The sequence below is a fragment of the Dromiciops gliroides genome, chromosome 1 (genome assembly GCF_019393635.1).
Source record: "Dromiciops gliroides isolate mDroGli1 chromosome 1, mDroGli1.pri, whole genome shotgun sequence".
Classification (NCBI taxonomy): Eukaryota; Metazoa; Chordata; class Mammalia; order Microbiotheria; family Microbiotheriidae; genus Dromiciops; species Dromiciops gliroides.
The window spans coordinates 226574421-226592420 of record NC_057861.1 but is presented as its reverse complement, the minus strand read 5'-3'; the positions used below and the strand labels follow the sequence as shown (position 1 = coordinate 226592420).

The following is an 18000-nucleotide window of genomic DNA, read 5'->3' as shown; positions in this document are numbered from 1 at the left end:
AAATGCTTAAAAGTCTAACTCTTGCTAAAGCTTGTAATTGATTGGCGACCACTCATTAGATATTTTAGACAGTTTAGCTAGAATTTTAACCCTTAACAAAACATTTGTATGATATTTGGTAACTTTTCCAAAGTGCTAATACATCTAATTCCCATTTCTCACCTAGCACATTAGCAATGACAAAAACCAATACAATAATAATTGCTAACATTTATATAGCACCTACTAGTCAGGCATTGTGCTAAGCACTCTATAAATATTATCTTATTTGTTCCTCACAATAACACTAGGAGGGGGCAGCTAGGTGGTGCAGTGGATAAAGCATCAGTCCGGAATTCAGGAGAACCTGAGTTCAAATACAGCCTCAGACACTTGATACTTAATAGCTGTGTGACCCTGGGCAAGTCACTTAACCCTCATTGCTCCCCCCCCAAAATTAAAAAAAAATAACACTTGGAGGCAAGTGCTATTATGATCCCCATTTTACAGTTGAGGAAACTGAGGTAGATAGAAGTTAAGGGACTTGCCCAAGGTAACACAGATAGCAAATATCTGAGACTGAAGTTGAATTCAGGTCTTCCTGACTCCAGATGCAGGGCACCACCTAGTAGACTCAATGTAATATATATACTATAAAATCAATCAGAAAAAAATGATCCAGTGATGGTGACAGCCTCTGAAATGAAGGTGGCATGCGATAATACTCTTATTAACAGTAGACTATGAGAACCTTATCTAGTAAACAATCCCTCTCCCCAAATTCTCCTGATGACCAAGGAAGCCTTGGCACAATGAACACAGTAGGCAACCAAATGTATGGACTGCATAAATCCTATCACATTCCACAAAAGGGTTCCAACCTGATCAGTAGCTTTTTACAAAGGTACCAGAAAAGAAAAAAAAAAGCAAAGAAACAGAAAAATCCCTTTGCATAAGGACCCTTTTAAGTAGTCCCTAGACTGTGAGCTCCTGGAAGGCAGGGACTGTCTTTTGCTTTTGCTGTAATCCTAACATTTACCCCAAGTCCTGATACATAGTAGGTGCTTAATAAATGCTTATTAACTGACTTACAGTCCAGTACCTTTCAGAATAATCACAGTTTTCAAGTTAATGTATTCTAAATTAATGTTTTCCTTCTATTTTTCTTAATTGAAGGTACTTTTTAAGCAAGTTGTACAAATGGCAGAATAAAAAAGCTTGTTTTTTTCTATTCAGGCCATCATAAACATTCTATTTTTATTTCACTCATAAATCCTATATCCAAAGAGAACAGAGATACAATTTCCAAGTCTATATTAATAGTAATAACTGAATGAGAGGTGATCCTTTAAAAAAAACCTGTATATTTACAAGGATCTTATCAATTCCTTTTAATATAGCTTTGATAAAACTGAAAACCAGCTCACAGAAATGCTAAATTTAGATATCCATTTCAGGAAGATTCCTTCTAAAAGTTCTGGTAAATTTATGTCACTGAGTGGATGTAATTTACTTCTCTTCAGCTTGTTGACATAGCAAGTCAGGGAAATGTGCCTGTTTAAGTAAAATAGGAGAGTGGCTTTATGATGAAGTGAATGGAACTGTGGAGAAGTGAATAGTGGTTTCCTGGTACTTACCGTATGCCATTTTCCATCACTGAGAAAGGCAGGATGGGAGGCTTTTGCTCTCCCTTTCCCAAGATCAAACATGAAGTAGAGCTGTCCCCCATGAAGTTGAAGAGTGGCATAATCCACCTGGTTCTGATGAGCCATGTAGTAAATCAGACCACTCGAGGCAAAGGTGCGGAGAGTCAGCTGCACTGAAAGCCTTGTGGGCAAAAAATAAAACAAAACACCCCAAACCGAGTTTAGCATTTATTTATTTATTCATTCATGTATTCATTCACCTATTAATTAATTAACTCATTTATTTATCTATTCATTCATTCATTTGTTTGTTCATTTATTTATTAATTTGCTCATTTATTTATTTATTCAGCTATTTATTTATTGATCTATCTGTTTTGCTTGTTTATTTATTTATTTACTCAATCACTTTGCTTATTTATTTATTTTTTGGTGGGGCAATGAGGGTTAAGTGACTTGCCCAGGGTCACATAGCTAGTAAGTGTCAAGTGTCTGAGGCTGGATTTGAACTCAGGTTCTGCTGAATTCCAGGCTGACACTTTATCCACCTAGCTGGCCCTTTGTGTGTGTGTTTTTTTGTGTTTGTGTTTGTGTTTGTGTTTGTGTTTGTGTTTGTTTTTGTTTTTATTTTTGGTTTTGGTGCCAGCTTAGAATTTAGAGAAGGGTAAGTTTAATCTCTTTGTAAGAAGAGTAAACAGGTAAAGTGCTGGACTTGAATCCATGAAGAAAAATGTGAATTTAAATCCTTTCTCAGACACTGGGAGTTGAAGAGGATTGAAATAAAGTCTTTCTAGGGGCAACAAGGTGGTGCGATGGATAGAGCACCAGAACTTAGAGTCAAGAAGACCTGAAATCAAATCCAACCTAGTTTAGCTACCTGACAGGTGTATGAACCTATACAATATGATATCACCTCCCTCCTAGGGTTATTATGGAGATTAAATGAGATAATATTTTTAAAGCGGTGAGCATAGTGCCCAGTACATATTAAGTGTTATATAAATGTTAGCCATTAATATTATTATTATTACTATTATTTTTCCTGACTCCAAGTCCAACACTTGATATTAATTAATCTCATTAGAGAATCCAATAAGGAAAAAAAGAAAGAAGCATATATTAGTTGTCTACCATGTGCCAGGCATTTTACAAATATTATCTCATTTGATCTTTATACCAACCCTGGGAGGTATCTGCTTATTTTATAGTTGAAGAAGCTGAGGTAGACAGAGGATAAGTGACTTGTTTGGGGTCACACAGATAGTAATTTTCTGAGGCTGGATTTGAACTCAGGTCTTCCTGTCTCCAACCCCAGTGCTCAGTCCACTGTACTACCTAGCTGCCTCTAAAAGCAATAATAAAGATGAATACCAGTTGTTTCTTTGGGAATGACTGAAATTCCATATCCTCAAAGTACTCCTCACTGGTTAAACCAAAAGTAATGGGCCATAGAACAGAATTGAGACATACATACTTCTTTCTGATAGCAGACTGGTTGAAAGGCAACAGCAAGTGACTGTCTGAAGCCAGGCCAAATTGATAGGCACTGGGGACATAGTCCGGCTCTCTATCTACTGCACACTGCTCCTGTAATGAAAACAAAACCAAAAATTTCAGAGGTCCATGCATCCACAACAGGGGCATACAGACCACCATCCCTTGCATTTCCAGGGTCAGGCACCTAGGGCTGTGTGAGATAAGAATGATTTGTATATTTTAAAGTTTTATAGGTTTTAAAAATGCAAAACCCATAATTACTCAAGGTTTATAAAAAAAAAAACAGGCAGCACAGGGGGCAGCTAGGTGACATAGTGGATAAAGTACCAGCCCTGGATTCAGGAGGACCTGAGTTCAAATCCAACCTCAGACACTTGACACTTACTTGCTGTGTAACCCTGGGCAAGTCACTTAACTCTCATTGCCCCACAAAAAACAAATGAACAAACAAACAAACAAAACAAAACAAAACAAAAAAACCAGGCAGCACAGAGTTGGATATCAGGGTGTAGCTTGCCAACCTCTGCTCCAGTGTATAAATCAAATATGTATTAATACTACATATGCATTATGAAATTAATCAGAATTTAAATATGTTTGACCTAGAAAAAAAGGCACATTTGCCAAAAACATACTGAAAAATGTTATCTTGATGGACAGTTCCTTCTTTTCTTTTGTTTTCTTTCTTTCTTTCTTTTTTTCTTTGCAGGGCAATGAAGGTCAAGTGACTTGCCCAGGGTCACACAGCTAGTAAGTGTCAAGTGTCTGAGGCCAGATTTGAACTCAGGTACTCCTGAATCCAGGGCTGACGCTTTATCCACTGTGCCACCTAGCTGCCCCGACAGTTCCTTCTTACAACAAAAAAGGGAAGCTTTTCTTTATACTGATAAACATAAGATCCTTCAGCCCTTTCTCCACATTCTCCTCATGAATCTCTATTGGTTCCTAGAGTTTCCTATGTGAAAAATTGTCACAGTAGGGGAATAGGATCCACTGGTATATTACCCAGAGATAGGGAACATTTAGGAGATGTTGACTAATGCAGGTTAACACAACTGTTGTCCACTTGGAGAAATGCAGTTGTAACAACAGTGGCACCAGAGTTCTAAACCTCCTATTTCAGATGTATGGTTTAAAATATGGCTGGAAATGAGAAGAGAGGGAGGAAATCAGGTAGGGAACAAATTTGAGAGTTATTATTGAACATAGAAGGATTGAGGGAGTCCTGTAACTTCTTTCCACCAGAGAGAATGCGTCAATAGATTCTCTGAAGATTTATAGGATCATAAATCTAAAGTAAGAAGATGCCTTAAAGTTTCTAATCTATTTCAACTTCCTCATTTTACAGATAAAGAAACTGAGTCTCGGGGGCAGCTAGGTGGCGCAGTGAATAAAGCACCGGCCCTGGATTCAGGAGTACCTGAGTTCAAATCCAGACTCAGACACTTGACACTTACTAGCTGTGTAACCATGGGCAAGTCACTTAACCCCCATTGCCCTGCAAAAAAACCAAACAAAAAACAAGGAACTGAGCCTCTGGTTAAGTGACTTGCCCAAGGTCACACAGCTATTATATGGAAGAGCAGGGAATCAACTCAAGGTTTTCTGACTCTAAATCTGGTGTTCTTACTACTTCATTGCATTAGTGACTGGCCCTACACTAATTAAATTGAAGGGCATTATGTAGTTATTGCTTCTAGTTCTGGATAAAAGCAACATCAGGGGTCCCAAAGGCAATAATTTTGAATTCAAAGGTTTCAAGCATACTAACACACTACTTTTTAACTGAGTGTTGCATTACTAGCTTGGTGTTAGTGACCATTTTTGTCCAGGAAAAAGTAAAAAGTGTTACCAAAGAGAAATGTTGAGTCACGTCTGACTCTTTGTGATGCTGTGAAGCATGGCACATCAATACTGTCCATGGAGTTTTCTTGGGAAAGGCATTGGAGTAGTTTGCTATTTCCTTCTCCAATGGATTAAAACAAATAGAGATTAAATGACTTCCCCAGGGTCAAACAGCTAATAAGTATCTGAGGTCAAATTTGAACTCAGGTCTTTCTGACTCCAGGCCCAGTGCTTTATCCACTGCCCCAAAGACAATATTAACTAACAACAAAATGAGTTAGATTCCATGAATCCAATACTTTTTCTAAGACTGTTTCTCTATATTAGCTAATATGAGATATTTAATTTTTGTGTTAAAAAGCCACATTGTGCTCTTATACCAATATTTGTAAACTTGTCAGATTGCATTTGAATTGTGATGGCTTATGGTTGATGATCAGGGTTTGGTTACATGGATCTGTACTTACAGGACTTGATAAGGGGCGAGCCTCTGGCTGAAGCTCAATGTCTTCTCCGTGGATAACCGGTCGAGACTTTTCTGAGAGCAGGCAGCTGTCCATGTCCACTTGCTCATAACTAATTGCATTAGTGAAATCCAAAAGCCTAGGTAACAGAAAGGGTTTCAGAAATTAACCTACCATGCTACAAGCAAATACAAAATGAATAATTTATGATACTGGCTTATTTCAAAAATATTTTAAAGAAAGCAAAAACTATGATAACAATGTAACTGATACGATCACTCTGATTTAATTTAAGCTTTTTACAATTTAGTTAATATTATTATATAGAGTCATGTGTTTTAGGCCAGGCCTTACTCAGGCCATGCTGGTGTTTCAGGTTCAGAAATGGAATGAGATGAGATATTTATGGGACATCTAATTTGTTTTTAAAGGAGGATTACAAAACTATAGCTTGGAAAGGATATGAAACAAGAATGCAGCATTGACTCAGTTGAGCACAGTTTCCCAGCCTCCATGTTGGTCAGTTCTGCCTCCTTGTGGCCTGGCTTTTGTACTCGGACCTCCAGGAAGCTACATCAATGTCCTGAGTCTTCACCTCCTGAACCAAATAAGTCTTGGGGATAGATAGTTTAAATCCCTTTTAAGGAAAAACTAGCCTAGCCCACATAAGACAGATACAAATCATGCTTCCTTAGCCTTAACCCTAGATTAAATAAAAGCTTATTAATTACTCATATTTACCACTTTTAGGTACCCAAAGCTCTCTCATGAAAGCTGTCTTTAGTTTGAACATGGTAGCCCATTTCAGCAGCTGTGATTTTGTTGACGAACTCAATAAAGCATTAAATCTGCTGCCCAAGTTCTCAGCATTAGTTTCTTCTCAATATTTATCAAAATTAAACGTTGGTACACTTTTCTGTTATCACAAAGGATCAGTGATTATAAAAACAAACTACCATTTCATTCTCTTCTAAGTACAACATGGGTGGCATAAATAATCTGAAGTCAAATTTCCAGAGGTTCAAAAATTTAAGGGAAGAGAAACACAGTAGAATAATTAGGCAAGTTTCATAATACTATACCAAAGTCTATTTTTGAATCAATTGCTTATGAAGGTCCAGATGATTCTCAGATACTAAAATTGGGTTGTCCTGTAATTATGAAGTATCAAAATTGCATAGAACTTGAATTTGGGGATAGCTATGCAATAGAAATAGTCTCAAATGACTAATGTTCATGTCAGAGTAGAATGGTACAAAGTTATTCTTTTAAAATCTTTGATTATATTAGACTTACTCCATATTGAGGATCAAGTTTTTTATACAGCCATGAAAAGATTTTCTCATCCTGAAGACAGACATGCCCTCGCCTTCTGGGATTCCACCAACATACAGGTTAGATACGTTTATGATCCTGGTTTCTGCCAATGGCCCAAATTTCATTTCTGTTGGATTAGCTTCATCTACTTGGACTGTGATGATTCTGTAAATTCAAAGAAAAAAAAGTTGGCTTTTTTGTTTCTAAATGGACAAAACAATCACAAAAGATTCTATTCCATTCATTTACAAAACAATAAACTCATTAAACAATGTATAAATCACCACCAAACAATCTATTAGTGAAATGATCATATGATTTCTTCTTGAGGATGCATGATGAGTTTTCATAAATGAACTTGGTCAATTAAAATACTTCAGGTAAAAGGGAGATTGTTTAAATATTAAAACACAAAGAGTTTTAAATTGTCTTTCTGTTTATCTTTTAAACAGTTAAATGCACACATACTTGTGTAGGGACTAGATTAGAAAAATCGGTCACTCTAAAATATTCCTTTTACAACACTCAATTGCAGCATATACAAACATCCTGGCACCTTGAAATAATTATACCTTGTGGCAGGGAGCAATTTGGCATAAATACTGCCTGATATAGGTTCCAACCAAAAGGGGGTTGGTTATTTCACTACCAAAAGAAGCTCATCATTAGGTAATCACACTTTTAAAGGAGCTTCAAGATATAGATTCCTAAGGATAGTATTACATATACTGAGACCTCAATATGTCATGAGATAGTAAACTCTCTGGATACTACCATCTGTAAAAATAACTATCAAGATTTTTTCAGTGCAAGAATCATTAAAATTATTATTATTATTATTATTATTTGTGGGGCAATGAGGGTTAAGTGACTTGCCCAGGGTCACACAGCTAGTAAGTGTCAAGTGTCTGAAGTCAAATTTGAACTCAGGTCCTTCTGAATCCAGGGTCAGTACTTTATATACTGCGCCACCTAGCTGCTCCCAATTAAATCATTTCTAATGGGGACATTTTCATCTAATGATGATATGGTTACTACACAAGTATGTTTGTGTGTGTGTGTGTGTGTGTGTGTGTGTGTGTGTGTGTGTGTGTGTATTTCCTTATTATATTTTTGGTACCTTTTATTCCTGATCAAGACGATAGAATGTTCTTGCCCATCACTGTATGTTCCTGTGCTTGAATGGAGGGTGGCTTTTCGAGTGCTCATTCCATCCCCAGGATTAATATGTACTTCAAGATGACCCTCAATCAGTACGATGGAGAAGAAGGGCTGTGAAGATTTCACATTAAGAGAGGTTTTCCACAGGACATTGGTTTTCTAATTTTAATTCCTAATGTTCTCTCTTATATTATCTAATTACTTATTTTTAAGCTTTTTTCAAGAAAATAACAGCCAGTATTTTTCTAGGGAAGGTATATAAAGTTTTTTACATTTAATTTGCTAGGCACCAAAAAAAAAAAGAAAGAAAGAAAAGAAAAATAGCTTATGCTAAAGAGACATATTCTTTACAATTAAGATTGTATCCAAATTTGAAAATGAATTGAGCTTTAAAACAGCAATATCAAGAGATAGTGTAAAGATATTTCTATAGGGAGCCAAAAGAATAAGGAAAATTCTTCTTATTTCGATTATTTATAGAAAAAAGTCTTGGAAAAAAATCTGTTTTATGTGGAAATAGGCAGCATTCATATTTGTGCAATGGTATAATTTTGATTAAAAAGAATAGCCTTGTTTCAGAACATGTGAGATGATTGATCAGATAATCCTCTGTAGATGCAATGCTCAGACTCTTAATATGTACCCAAACCCTAATTATTTCTGTTTCCTGGTTTTTTGTGATCTAGAATGACATGGTTTAAGCAACAAGACAAAAAAAATCTTAGAGAATAAAGCTGATATGCTAGAAATTCTTAGCCCTTCCTTTCAGGTAGCTTCTATAAAGAGGAACTGTAGAATCTTAGGGACAAACTCTAACATATAGGGAGAGAAACATGAAATAACTCTAGAAAAATGGGCTAGAACCACATGATCAATGAGATGATATTTGTAAAAAGTTATTAGCAAAGTGCTCGGCACACAGTAGTTGCCATATAAATGTTCTTTCCCTTCCCCCCCTTTATAATTCTGGCCCAGTGGAAAATAAGGGCTTCTAGAGAGGCCCAACAAAGTTCTTCATGCTCCAAAAAGCACACATTAATAACACTTCTATTCTGAGGACAAACTCAAGCTCATACATCCGGAAAGGAAGACCAGAATTCCTCAACTACAGCGGGCAGTAATTTCCCTTAGATAGCAATCTTGCATGAACATGGGTCAGTCAATTCATACTACTGAGGTTTTGGATCAGTTCACCAGACCTTTTATAATGATTTTTATTGCCTTTGGCGGGGCGGGGGTGGGGGTGGGGAGGAATATTGATGGGTCTTCACTGGAGTAGGATTGTAGCTGGGGTGGATGAGCCCCATTCACATACTACAATGCTTCTCTGCTACAATGCTCTCTCTGTTGCCTTTCCACTGTGGGTGAGGCTTCTCCCTACTTGTCTATAGGGCAGTTGTTTCTCTAATATTATACATAGCAATTACCTTAATTGTTTGCTCCAGTTTCCCTGAGTGCTTGAGGATCTGTCTTATAATTCTGCTAAGAAGGCACTTTCCTGTCCATCATTCTAATATGGTTTACTCATTAGTATATTTGTCCTTAATAAAATATTAATGCACAATAATTATTTTTACTACAACTCCATACAAGTTTGAGTTTGTAAACTCAAAAGTTTAATTTCAATACCTTAAATTTTCCCCAATTTTTACTATTTAAAAAAAAATGTATCAGCTGTACACTTTTTTCCTAAATCTTTCAGGCCCACTGTGACATATGAGGGCAATGAATATTCATGTTAATTATCCTCTAATAAAACCTAATGAATTTCAATTCTTGATGTTTTAACATTACAAATGAATATTAAGAATCATAAAATACAGGAAGAAAGTCGTATGGGAAAAAAAAGGGAGCAACAATCGAACTTTTTTTTTTTTACCATTTTAAAATTTTCAGTCATTTAAAGTAAGGAGGATCATGCAATGTATGGAAACCACTGCTATGTGCAAAAGCTTATTTCTGAATTAATGTAAATTATGACAAAAATGACAAGGAATAATGCATTACATTTTTATATTTTTAAATTAATCTTAAACCTCTTAGTTTTTCCAAAGGTCTTTAATCTTCCCTATTTCTTTTAAGAGAATCATAATCCTTTCAGTTACCCAGGTTGTCAACCAAGTGAACCAAGTCTTCAAAATCCCTTTACCCATTTTTTTTTTTTACTAGGTAAAAGAGGTCTTTCTTTGCCTCCTTTCTTACCTTGCTTTAATCACTGAATGGGTATTGCCTCAGGCAAACTGAGACCCGTGAAAGACCTTAAATGAAAAGGTCAAGGTCGCCCACTTCATGGGGACCTTCTCCACTTGTCCTGATCTATATTTTGCCACTGGACAGAGATGGCTCTGAAGGAGAACGTGAGGCTGGTGACTTTGCACAGCCCTTCCTTACTTAAATCCACTTCATTGCAAGTCATGACATCACCTTCCTGATGTCATGGTCCTCTTCAAAAATGGACAGACAACAACAATCCCTTTGCCCTTACATCCAATTAATTACCAGGTTGACTCTACATATCCCTTTCATTCATATCCTCTCCACTCACAAGGCTACCTACCATCCTAGTTCAGATCCTCATAACCTTTCATCTGGACTGTTATAATAATGTTGTAACTGGTCTTTCTGCTTCCTGTTTCCTGCTCCCCTCTTCAATCCTTCTACTTCGCAATTGTCTAATCTTTCTAAAGCACACCTATGACCATGTCACTGATTGTCTGAAGAAGCTTCAATAGCTCCCTATTGACTCATATAAAATCTGTTGTTTGTCCTTTGTTTTTGAAGAGGACCAATAACATGACAGGGTTGTCTTTCCTTGTGAATGAATTAAACAGAGTTACACAAAATCATCAGCCTCACTTTCTCTTCCAGAGTCATCAAAGACCATTGGCAAGACAAAAGTCAAGATGACTGGCAATGGCCCAGGGTGGAGTAGATGACCTTGGCATTTTGGATTTCTGACCAAGCTCTAAGTGTTCTACAAATGCTTGCTTTAGCTGCCTTTATGGCCATTGGAACAAATTGTTCTCATCTAATCATTCCACCTAGGAGAGTCTTCACATGCTTGGGTTAGAAACCCTCTTAAGTTACGGATAGGTTTGAGGCCTGTCGATTACCCTCAACCTGGGTTAGCCCAATCTGCCAAGAAGGTTTTACCGGAGTATGGACACTGCTCATGCTATAGCTTTTTGGAGCCACAGGTGAGAGTTGAGTGCCAGCTAGACACTAAAGGTGGCTGAGCAGCCCTGAAAAGAGCTCAGCAAGCCCTCGTACCAGAGGTGTGAATAGTCTGACCTTAGCCTACCTTTCCAGCATCATTGCACATTACCGAATCCCTTTTATCTGGTCCACCTTTCAGATAAGCTTGCTATTCCCTTTATAAAGTGTTCTATCTCCTGGCTCTGTGCTCATGTCTGAAATACTTTCCCTTCTTAACATCTCTCTTAACATTTCCAACAACTGTTAAGGCTCAGCTCAGGTGCTACCTTTCTTGTTGTCCCAAGTTGCTCTATCCTGTCCAAAATGACTTTGTATACATACATTTACTTATTTGTATACATATTTTACCCCTTTCCCTGTCCCCTAGGAGAATATAGTCCCTTGAGGTCAAAGGATTCTTTGTTTTGCTCTTTGTATCTTACATATAGTAAGAACTTAATAAATACTTCTTAAATATATTTGAATTGAATTGGTAGCATCATAGTGTTTAAGATTACTTACCACATGGGCCTGTCGACGACTTCTCTTATCCTTTCCCTTGCTAAGGCCAGCTAGGATGATGCCACTACTGTTCTTAGTGGCAAATGTTGCCATCAACTCAGACTCTACTAACAGTGGCCTTGGTGGCAATTCAATATACCCATCACTGAAGATGCTGATGCTTCGGATAGGCTGTTTTATAAAAGAGAACAATTTGCTAAGTATAGTGAATATTTATATGGTTCTTTAAGGTTTTTGAAGCACTTCTCTCACAACAATTGTGTGAACCAAGGGGTGCAAATATTATGATCTCTTTTATAAGCACAGAGGCAGTAAAATGCATATTGCTCCAGTCTTCAGATTAGGAAGACCTGAGTTGTATGACCATGGGCAAGATGTTCATCTCTGTTTGCCTTAGTTTCCTCAACTGTGAAATGAAGCTAATAATAGCACCTACCTCCCAGGATTATTATGAAGATCAAATGAGATGATATTTCTAAAGCACTTAGCACAGTGCCCTATATATAGTAAAATGGTATACAAATGCTTGCTATAATGATTATTTATTATAATGATAATCAAATACCCCAAAGTTGTGAGATGTTAAATGACTCAACCATGGTCACACATTTGATGGGTGAGCGGGTAGGGTAGACCAACCTACATTGAGATCCAAAACGAGAACTCTTAGAAGTCAGAAAGACAACCAGTATGTGAATTTACATGAGTGTATTTATTTGATACAAAAGAGGGCTTTTATTTATTTATTGTTTTTGAGTGAGAGAGGGAGGGAACAGCGGAAGTGGGACAGTAATGATAGTGGTAAAAGAAAAAGAAAACATTCTTAAAGTCTCAATGAATCATTAAGAAACAAAATGAAGCAGAATGAATTCAAAAGGAAAAATAGACAAGCAGGGCAGTGTTAGAACTATTTAAATTTGAATTATATAAGAAATAATTATTTAGTGTAAAAAAACAACAGAAATTCAGTTTCATATACAATTTCATTTTTCTACATGTATGGAAATGTTCGTGTTTGGAAATGTTTATTAAACTAATGACAAAAAGAAAAAAAGATTTGAAAAGAAAAAAGTCACAAGAATTCAAGCTGAGTATCTTGGGGTAGATAACATTGGCTACAGAAATGTTAAGTGTTTTCCTTATCATCAAAAATTAAATATTCATCCTAAATGGAAGAAAAATAATCCTCCAAAACAAAATCAGGTCTTCTGATGCCAAAACAACCTTACAGTTCCATCCTGTCCCAGGACAGCCTCAACACATTCCTCCCCAGTATAAATCAATAGTCCAATTACAGCAATATAATCTTTTTTTTTTTTTTTAGTGAGGCAATTGGGGTTAAGTGACTTGCCCAGGGTCACACAGCTAGTAAGTGTCAAGTGTCTGAGGCTGGATTTGAACTCAGGTACTCCTGACTCCAGGGCCAGTGCTCTATCCACTGCATCACCTAGCTGCCCCACAGCAATATAATCTTAATAAAAATACTTCATACCTCCAGTAAACAACCTTTTCTCACTCCATAGGAATTTCTGAGTAAGTCAAATGTAGATCTGGATATTTCCAGGCTTTTAATACATCCTACATATGATCTGCTAGTAAGTCCTTTCCTGGAGGGAAAAGAAGAAAACAAAAAAGGAATTATTTGATTTAACATTAGATTTCTAATTTTTGAAAGGAAGAATAAAAATATACCTAATATGGAGAAGCTACTTCCTAGTAAAATCAAAACAACTTAGCCAGAAATGAACACATGACTAAAATGAATTTCAATTTATTATATCTTTAAATTGGCAAAAAATATTTTATGTAGGGACTAAAAGGACGAGACTTAATTTGCCTGATGTAGTTATATAGATATTGAATGATGTTTTTTAGTCAGTGAAATTCTATTAACTCTAACATTTCTACTATCTATACTAAAATAGAGCCTAAATATCTTAAAAACCACAATTTCTTTTATGGAAACCTCATCACAATAATTTGGGCACTTTCCTGTGTGCCCAAAGACCCAAATATGGCTGAATAAATGATCTCTGAGGGCAAGGGCTTTTTTGTCTTTTCATTCCCAGCACCTAGCATAGTGCCTGGCAGAGAGTAGATGCCTAATAAATGCTTGTTTAATGGAGTTTAACAAAACTACAGTAAATTTGATTTCCTTTGGACACTAATGTGGCAAGAAGAACCAATGAACACTATCCACATTGCTTACCCATGATCTTGTCCTTCAGATAAGAATAACAACTTCCCTCTGTTCTCTCTCTCTCTCTCTCTCTCTCTCTCTCTCTCTCTCTCTCTCTCTCTCTCTCTCTCTCTCCTTCACTCATCTTCTCACTCCAAATCCAGCACTCTAATTGCATTTGATGAAAATGTTTGGGGTTATGTGCTACATATTGCTCTATTTTAATAAACAGAATATAGAGTACACTGAAATTATTTCCCCTTTTTTTGGTTAATGTTAATTCCTGTTAGGTGATATGAGACAATGCTGTTCTCAGGAGCTATTGAGGACTATTTGTCTTGGCTACACTAAAGGAAGGATGTGTTTATTATTAGTGCTCTTTTTTAGTAGTTAGTTATCACTTCTTGCTTCTGTTGTTTTACATGGGAATACAGATAATTGGATTTACTAAATCGATAATTCTAATTTTATATATAAGACAAAGTTCATAGGCTTCCAGCCCTGACAGTTCCAGATATTTTTGGATAAAGGTTTCCTCCACTGCCTATAAGTCTTTTTATTCACTCTTAGGTTGCAACTGTTTTTCCAGAATCAGTAAGTATATATTAAGCATCTACTATATGTCAGGCATTATGCAAAGTACTGAGGATACAAAGAAAGGTAAAGGACAAATTCTTTCCCTTAGGGAGTTTTGCAATCTAATGGGGAAGACAACATATGAACAACTTTGTTGTTGTTTGTCCTTCATTCTTGAAGAGGACCATGACATCAGGGGTTGATGTCATGACTTGCATTGAATTGGATTTAAGTGAGGGTGGGCTATGCAAGTTCACCAACCTCACTCTCTCCTCCAGAGCCATCTAGGTCCAGTGGCAAGATATACATCAGGATAACTGGAGATGGCCTTGGATATTTGGGGTAATTGGGGTTAAGTGGCTTGCCCAGGGTCACACAGCTAGTAAATGTCTGAGGTGAGATTTGAACTCAGGTCTTCCTGACTCCCAGGCCAGTGCTCTATCCACTGAGCACCTTTGCTGCTTTATACAAACAAGACATATACAGGATAAACTAGAAATGATCAATAGAGAGAAGGAAGATCAGGGAAGACTTCTTCTGTTGGGTGGGATTTTAGTTGGAACTTGCAGAAAACCAGGGAAACTCCTGAAAACTGATTGTTATATGATCTGTTTTATGTTGCTTATGTTATACTATGAATCACCTCATATCCTGGAAACCTAAGCACTATATAACACGGCTAGTACTGTGTGCCCTAAGAGAATACTTTCACTGCCTGATGATGTTTGTGTCCTAATCCTTCAAGTCAAAGGATGCAGTTTTTGTAAAGTCTACAAGGTAAGATGTAAGGTTAATGCATTCCCATAGCCGAACATCAACCCTATAAAGGAATTATATTGTTGTCTTCCATTTGAAGAAACATGAGTCTGATACCCAAGGAGAGACTATACACCAACATCCCTTTAAAATTTCAGTTTCAGTTTACTAAAAAAATTCGGGACCCATAATAATTGAATAAATTCAATAATTCCAAAGTCTTTTATTGAGCACTTACTATGCTTGGTGTTGGGAAATATATAAAGGCTACATAAAATATGATCCTTGTCTTGATGGAGCTATCTTCTCATAGGGAGATAAGACCCATATACAGAAAACTATGATAAATAATAGTACATAATATGTATATTATAAAGGTATTATTTAAAGTGCTATGTGAGCTCCCGGGGAGAAAGACAATTAGCTGCATCAGGGGTTGGGGGAAGAAGAAAGATTAGGTAATGGTTCATGGCAAAAGTGGCATTTGAGTTATCCAGATAAAGAGATGTTACAGCATTCCATATATCAGGAAAAGAATGAGTAAAATCCTAGAAGTGAGGAAGCTTAGAGAATGATCAGGGGACAGAAATCAGTCCACTTTGGCTGTCCCGATAGGGTAAATGGCTGAAGGGTAGTGCTACATAAATCTTTACTTGAGGCCACCAAAGAATTGAGAGTAAAGAAATGATATGACCAGATTTTTATATACAGAAGATAAGATAATAGTAGAATATAGGATGTATCGGAAAAGGAAACCAGTGGATATGGGAAGACTTATGAAGGGTCTAGAATAATCAAGCCTTGCTTATTGGAGATGACTAGGACTAGGAAGGGAAGGGGAGAAAAAAAGCGACAGATGGGAGAGAGGCTGTGCATATATAATTGACAGGATTTGACAACTAATTGTATATGAAAAATGAGGGGAAAGGGAAGAGTCAAAGCTAATAATAAGTTGATGAATATGGGGGAGATTGGGAGAACTGTGGTGCCACTTAAAAAATTATGAACTCTAATTATGATAAATACTGTTGATTTTAACCACCAATTTCTCCATTACATACCAAACTGGTTTACTGGATAAAAGCAGGTAATCAATAGCAGAAAAAAAATCTCTTTTCTAACATGATACCTTACAACTCTTGTTTTGGGCAATCCACCAACATAAATCGGGTCCTTATTCAAGCGATTTAGGTCAGATGACCCTCCAGGAGATTCACCTTGCTTTGTTTCTTTAGAAGTGGTATTATATGCATCAAAAACTGCTAAGAGTCCTAAAAGGGGGCACAGAGGTAGACAAATAAGAAAATCAGGATAGATTTCTAAACTAACATTTTTATCTGTTAATCTCTGTCTTTATTCCTAGTCTATGTAGATAATTGTCAAGCCTTGAAATGTAAAATATTTTTTAAAAAATCCTTTCATGTGAACTTTGATAAGATTATGAGTTAATAAACCCACTTGACACATCACAGTATGAAATTTAATATATCTCTATATTTGTCTAAAGGGAAGTTAAATATAATGCATACATTTAATGTTCATTCAATACATTTTAGGATCATAGAGAATAGAATCACACATTTAGAGACAGAAGAAATTTTAGAGGTCCTCTCAACCTCATTTTCTAGATGAGATCCAGAAAGATTAAGAGATTTGTCCAAAATAACACAAGTATTAAGTCGCAGACCCAGGATTTGAACTCATGTCCTCTGGTCCAAATCCAGCACTTTTTCTACTGCCTCATCTGTCTTCTTACACCAGTAGAGCCCCTAGTAATGTAAACACTATGTTGTTGATTGTTGATTTCCTCTCAATTTTCACAGCAGTAAAATATACTATTTTCAATGAAGAAAGCATAGCTTTCTCTTTTATTAAACACCATTTTAATGTCACCATCATTTATGACAAATTCTACAGAAATTATTTTCATTTGCATACTGTTCAGAACCACTCAAAATAAAATAAATAAAGTTATATTCCAGGAAGTATAGCCTTCTGTTACAACTACATTCATTCCAGTCCGTTCATAATGTTTCTTACCTTGCTTTTTGTTACGTTGGAATGCAATCTTGTACCAGGTCCCATTATTGTAACGTCTGTCTGTAATAAGAGCAAGAGGCCCTGAACCCAGGTCAACAGTTAGTTTAACTTTGCCATCCACCAGCTCAATAGAGAGGAAATCTCTCTGTTGAAGAAAAAAAGAACAACAAAGGCAGTTAGTTATCTACTGGTACATTTCCATTGATGACATTTTCCACTTTATTTCTAAAGGTGAAGGCAGTAGTATGCTTTCAAAGGAAAAATCTGAGAAAACTAGACCATCAAATAACCAACCACCATGTTACTTACTGACTTGACAGCAATCACCAGAGAGTGCCCATCTAGAATCTTACAAAAATCCAATAGGAACAAAATTCAAGTTTTATCAAAAGCTATAACCATATGGAAGGATTTCACTGCTCAGCATTCTTCTCTTAATGGATTATACAGAATACTCTCATAGCCAGTTGTGAAATTAGACTTCACTTGAGACTTGAAAAAAAGGTATTTTCAGCACAGAAAATTCCCGTAAATTCATAGAATCTCAGACTTGTTAAAACCTTCAGAAGGTCATCTAGTGAAAACTGCATTAAAGATGTCCCCCAAAATTGGTAATGCAAAATCCTCTTGAAAAATCTTCAATTATAAGGAACTTGTTATTTTCCAAGGAAAACCATTAGCCTTTTAGACAGCTTTGATTATTACAAAGTTTTTCTTTACCATGGGATGACATCTGTTTCTTAGAATATTACACCCTGTGCTCCTAGTTTTGTCTTCTAGAGCAAAAGAAAATAAATCTAATCTCTCTCTGATATGTCAGTCC

General features: G+C 36.4%; 1 protein-coding gene across 1 annotated transcript in view; it reads right to left on the bottom strand.

Moving 5' to 3' along the window:
- The window catches only part of LAMA1 (laminin subunit alpha 1), a 210069-nt gene that overhangs the window by 20285 nt on the left and 171784 nt on the right, over positions 1 to 18000 (bottom strand). Inside the window, exons 50-58 of the mRNA XM_043975002.1 lie at positions 17178 to 17322; positions 16267 to 16408; positions 13119 to 13233; positions 11627 to 11797; positions 7869 to 8020; positions 6728 to 6913; positions 5435 to 5570; positions 3100 to 3212; positions 1617 to 1806 (exon numbers count right to left, since the gene is read on the bottom strand). Coding sequence (XP_043830937.1) covers positions 1617 to 1806; positions 3100 to 3212; positions 5435 to 5570; positions 6728 to 6913; positions 7869 to 8020; positions 11627 to 11797; positions 13119 to 13233; positions 16267 to 16408; positions 17178 to 17322 — 1350 coding nt within the window. The remainder of the gene's footprint in view (positions 1 to 1616; positions 1807 to 3099; positions 3213 to 5434; positions 5571 to 6727; positions 6914 to 7868; positions 8021 to 11626; positions 11798 to 13118; positions 13234 to 16266; positions 16409 to 17177; positions 17323 to 18000) is intronic.